This window comes from Aureococcus anophagefferens (genome assembly GCF_000186865.1).
Source record: "Aureococcus anophagefferens unplaced genomic scaffold AURANscaffold_8, whole genome shotgun sequence".
Taxonomy (NCBI): Eukaryota; class Pelagophyceae; order Pelagomonadales; family Pelagomonadaceae; genus Aureococcus; species Aureococcus anophagefferens.
In genome coordinates this window covers 1661886-1666386 of record NW_008705568.1, presented here as the reverse complement: position 1 = coordinate 1666386, position 4501 = coordinate 1661886, and the positions used below count along the sequence as shown (strand labels likewise).

At 75.0% G+C, this 4501-nt stretch overlaps 1 protein-coding gene across 1 annotated transcript in view; it reads right to left on the bottom strand.

Moving 5' to 3' along the window:
• Nucleotides 1-3743: 3743 nt before the first annotated feature.
• Nucleotides 3744-4501, bottom strand: part of AURANDRAFT_64025 (hypothetical protein) — a gene marked incomplete at both ends in the record, with an annotated part of 2521 nt that continues 1763 nt past the window's right edge. The window contains one exon of the mRNA XM_009038380.1: nt 3744-3788. Coding sequence (XP_009036628.1) covers nt 3744-3788 — 45 coding nt within the window. The remainder of the gene's footprint in view (nt 3789-4501) is intronic.

Below are 4501 nucleotides of genomic sequence, written 5' to 3'. Positions count from 1 at the left end.
CGTCCGGCGGCGGCGCTTCGTCGTCGCCGCCGTCGTCGCTGTCGCTCGTGTCGCCGGCGAGGGACGGCGCCTCGAGGTGCGGGGGCACGGCGGCCGCGCGGCCTCCGGGGACGCGGGCGCCGAGAGGCTCCGGCGGAGCGAGAGCAGGTCGCGGACGATGGCCCCGGGGCTCTTGGCGCGGAGGTCGAGCGCCGCGCCGTAGTCCGCTTTCATGAGGAAGTCGACGGTCTCCGGGTTCGGCCCCGCGTCGTCGTCCGGCTCGCGCCGCGTCTGCGTCGAGGAGTCGCGCGTCGCGGCGGGCGCGGCGTCGAGGGCCCAGGCGGGGCTCGCGAGGACCGCGACCTTGAGCGCGCCCGCGGCGCGGCTCCGCCTCGCCGCCGCGGAGCCGCGCGAGAGCCGGAGCCACGTCGGCGACGGCCGCTTCTCGAGGTCGGCGACGTTGACGACGGCGTAGGCGACGACGTCGTCCCGGCGCATGACGAAGAAGGAGAGCGTCGCGAAGCGCGCGTCCGCGCCCCGGGGCGCGTCGACGAGAGCCTCGTGCGCGGGGAACTTGGGCGCCGCGGCGTCGTCGAAGCGCGCCTTCGTGCGCCAGGACCGGTGCGCGCCGCCGGCCCACTCGGCCTTGCCGGCGACGCTCACGCGCGCGCGGCCGTGGAACCGCGACGCGCCCGCGCTGTGGCCGACGTCGGGCAGGCCGCGCGCCTCCAGGACGCGGATCGCGAGCCGCGACCGCGGCGGCGCCGGCGCCGGCGGCGCGGCGGCGGCGTCCGCGGCCGCCGGCGCGTCCCGCCCGCCGGCGCCGGCCCAGGCGCCGTGGCGCAGGTCCCGGGGCGTCCGCGACTGCTCCGCGCGGCGCGCGCGCGACGTCTGCGACCGCGCGAGGTGGTCCGCGACGCCGCGGTGGCCGCGGAGCCGCCGCGAGACCTTGTGGCTCGCGAGCGCGCGCGCGTGCGCGTCCGCGCGGCGGCCCGCGGCGCCGAGGCCGCCGGCGCCGGCGTCCGCGGCGCGCCGCGCGCCCGGGCCGCGCGGCGCCGCGGCGGGCCGCGCGGCCTCGCCGTTCCGCAGCGCGAGCGACGCGCGGAGGCTCGCGATGGCGCGCATCTCCGCGTCGAGCTCGTCGAGGGACGCGGCGACGTCGGCGCCGTCCTCGACCTCCTCGACGGCCCGCGGCGCGCGCCGCGGCGCCGCCCCCGCCGGCGGCGACGGCGGCCGCGCGCGCGACGGCGGAGCCGGCGGCGGCGGCGGCGGCGGAGCCCCGGCTTCCTCGGCCGGCGGCGGATCCCGCGGCGGAGCCGCGGCTTCCTCGGCCGGCGGCGGAATGACTTCATCAGCAGCCGCCGGCTCCGAGACGTCGACGGCCGCCGGCTCGGAGAAGTAGTCCTCGGCCGGCTCCGAGACGCCAACGGCCGCCGGCGCGACCTCGACGGGCGCGACCTCGACGGGCGCGACCTTGACGGCCGGAGCGTCCGACGTGTCGTCCTCGTCCTCGGCCGGCTCCGAGACGTCGTCGGCCGCCGGCGCGGCCTCGACGGCCGGAGCGTCGGACGCGTCGTCCTCGTCCTCGGCCGGCTCGGAGACGTCGTCGGCCGCCGGCGCGACCTCGGCCGGCTCCGCGACCTCGACGGCCGGAGCGTCCGACGCGTCGTCCTCGTCCTCGGCCGGCTCCGAGACGTCGTCGGCCGCCGGCGCGGCCTCGACGGGCGCGACCTCGACGGCCGGAGCGTCGGACGCGTCGTCCTCGTCCTCGGCCGCGTCGTCCTCGCCCGACGACGACGAGCCGTCGGCGAAGTCCTCGACCGACGACGCCGACGACCCGCGGTCGTTCGCGAGCCACGCGTCGACTTCCGCGGCGTCGGCCTCGCCCTCCGAGTCGTCGGACGCGCCCGCGCGCCGCGCGTCGTCGGCGGCGGCGACGGCGGCGACGAAGGCGTCGAACTCGGCCGCGTCGAGGCTGCCCCGGCGGCCCGCGTCGGCGGCGGCCCAGCAGGCCTCGAGGTCCCCGCGCGCGACGGCGGCGTAGGCGCCGGCCTCGACCCAGGCGAGGACGGCGCCGCCGGCGACGCGGTCCGCGCCGTCGGCGAGGCGCAGGAAGGCGTCGCGCGACGCGGACCCGGCGGCGCGCGGCGGCGGCCGCGGCCGGGCCGCCGCGGCGACGGCCGCGCGGGCCCGGTCCAGGCGCGCGCGCAGGCTCTCCACGTCGGGACCGCGCGCGTCCGTCCAGTAGCTCCGCGCCGACGCGTCGTCGTCGTCGTCGTCGGGCGCGGCCGCGTCGTCCATGGTCAGGTGCTGCCCCGCCGTTCCATTATTCCATCCCTCAGACCGAGATGAGTGGTGCATCGACGGGAGCATCGACCTCTACATCCACGCGGGCAGCCTCGATATTGGCACACGCGGTCGGGACGATGGGCGCCGCCGCCCTGGCCCTGGCCGTCGGGTGCGGGCTGGCCGCGGGCCAGGGCCCCGGGGACGGCATCAGCAAGTCGACCTACGCGTCGTCGGAGCCGCTCAAGGGCGAGCGCTTCCTCGTCGACTTTTTCCCCGCGAGCAAGGAGACGAACGAGTGCCCCGGCAACGTCTGCAACTGCTCCTGGCACGGCGAGGCCTTCGAGGTCTACGAGGGCCGCACGGCACTGGACGCGAGCGGCTTCGGGCTGCACCTCGTCGACACGGAGAAGTCGACCGCGGGGGGCCTGCCCGTGAAGAAAGTCGAGGACCATTTCGCGGAAAAACTGGAGGGCGCCAAGGGCTACGACGCCTTCTACGACTACGCGACGGGCCTCTGCCTCGAGAGCTCGTCCTTCGACCTCGTGCTCCACAAGCTCGAGCGCGCGGCCCACGACTACCTGCCCTACGCCTTCGACGACAGCGCGGGCCGGACCTGGTACGGACCGGCGTGGAAATCTTCAACCCGACTTCAATGTGCGCGTAATTGAACGAATTGCGCCGGACTCTTCGGCTCTGCTTCGAGAACTCGACGAGAGCAATCGATCCGTCCAAAAATTAGCCGAAACGACTTCGATTTTCCCGAGCTAGAGAACTTCAGTTCAGTGGTTGATTTCCACACAGGTACGGCGCGCTCGTGCGGGTGCCCGCGTCCCAGATGGTCATCGACATGCTCACGGACACTTCCCCGAAGCTCCACGCCGTCGCCGCGAATTTGACGGTCCTCGAGAACCGCCTGCCGCCGCGCCAGGCCGTGCGCTGCAAGGAGGCCTTCCAAAAAAACGCGAGCCACACCGTCGCGTACGTGAGCCGCGCGGCGAGCGACCTCGACGCCGTGCACGCCTGGTACGACGCCATGAACGCGACGCTCTCCTACCACAGCCACCACACGGCCCCCGAGGTCGTCACGAAGTGCTTCCGGTGGTACGGCGCGGAAGCCGACGTCTGCTTCCGCCGGCGCCCGGGCGGGACACGAACGTGTTCGACGCGACCTCATATGCGCGCCGTTTCATTGTCTGGAAAGCACTCGCCGAGAGCACACGATCCGTCCAAAAATCAGCCGAAACGACGTCGATTCGACCGAGATCGAGAGGCGTGACGTTTTCGCCGGACCGGTCCATTCCACTGGCTGTCTCCGGCACAGGCCAGCGCGGCGCGAACGCGACGCGGGGGGCCTTCAAGGTCGCCGACTTCGAGCGCATGCTGCTGTCCGTGCACGGCGCCGTCGTCGGCGGCGACCCGAACTGCAACATGGACGCCTGGGCCGACAACCACTACGCCGTCGACGCGACGCACGACTACGACTTCGTCCACGCCTGGCTCCGGGCGAACCCGTCCCAGCCCTACGTTTGCCAGGGGGAGAACGTGCACTTCGTTTTCGACCCGACGGGCTGGGCCGTGCAGCTCAACGTCAACTTCACGGAGCCGGGGCCGTCGTGCGACGCGCGGTCCGACGACGGCTGGACCTGCTACCGGGGCACCTGCAAGGGCACCGTCGCCGCGGACGACACGCCGTCGCGCAGCCGCGGCGCAGGGAGCCTCACGCTCCTCGACATGCCCGCGTGGACCGCGAACCCGAACCGCCGCTTCCAGCTCCTCCTCGGCCTCGGGCTCTGCGCGTCGGCCGGCGCCGTCGGCTGGTTCCGCCTCAAGGGCAAGCGCCACTACCGCGCCGTGCCTTAACCCGCGCGATCCGACTCGGGCGAGCCGGCGGGGGGGGGTTTCGCGCGGCGGGCGGGGGAGGGGTTCGAATTCGCGCGCAATCGCGAGGAAGGGGGCGCGCGCTCACGCGAGCAGCGCGGCGGCGGCGGCGAGGGCGGCGACGAGGCCCCCGGCCTTGAGCGCGGCGGCCGCGTCGAGGTCGGACTCGTCCTCGACGGCCGACTCGGGCTCGGAGAGGTCCGAGCACCCGACGGCCGCGAAGGTCGAGTACACCCCGGCGTCCGACGCCGCGACGGCCATGGACGCGTCGACGTCGCTCGTGGTCAGCGACGCCATGGACGTGGCGAGGTCGTCGGCCATGTCCGTCGTCGGCATCGTGATCGTGTAGTCCACC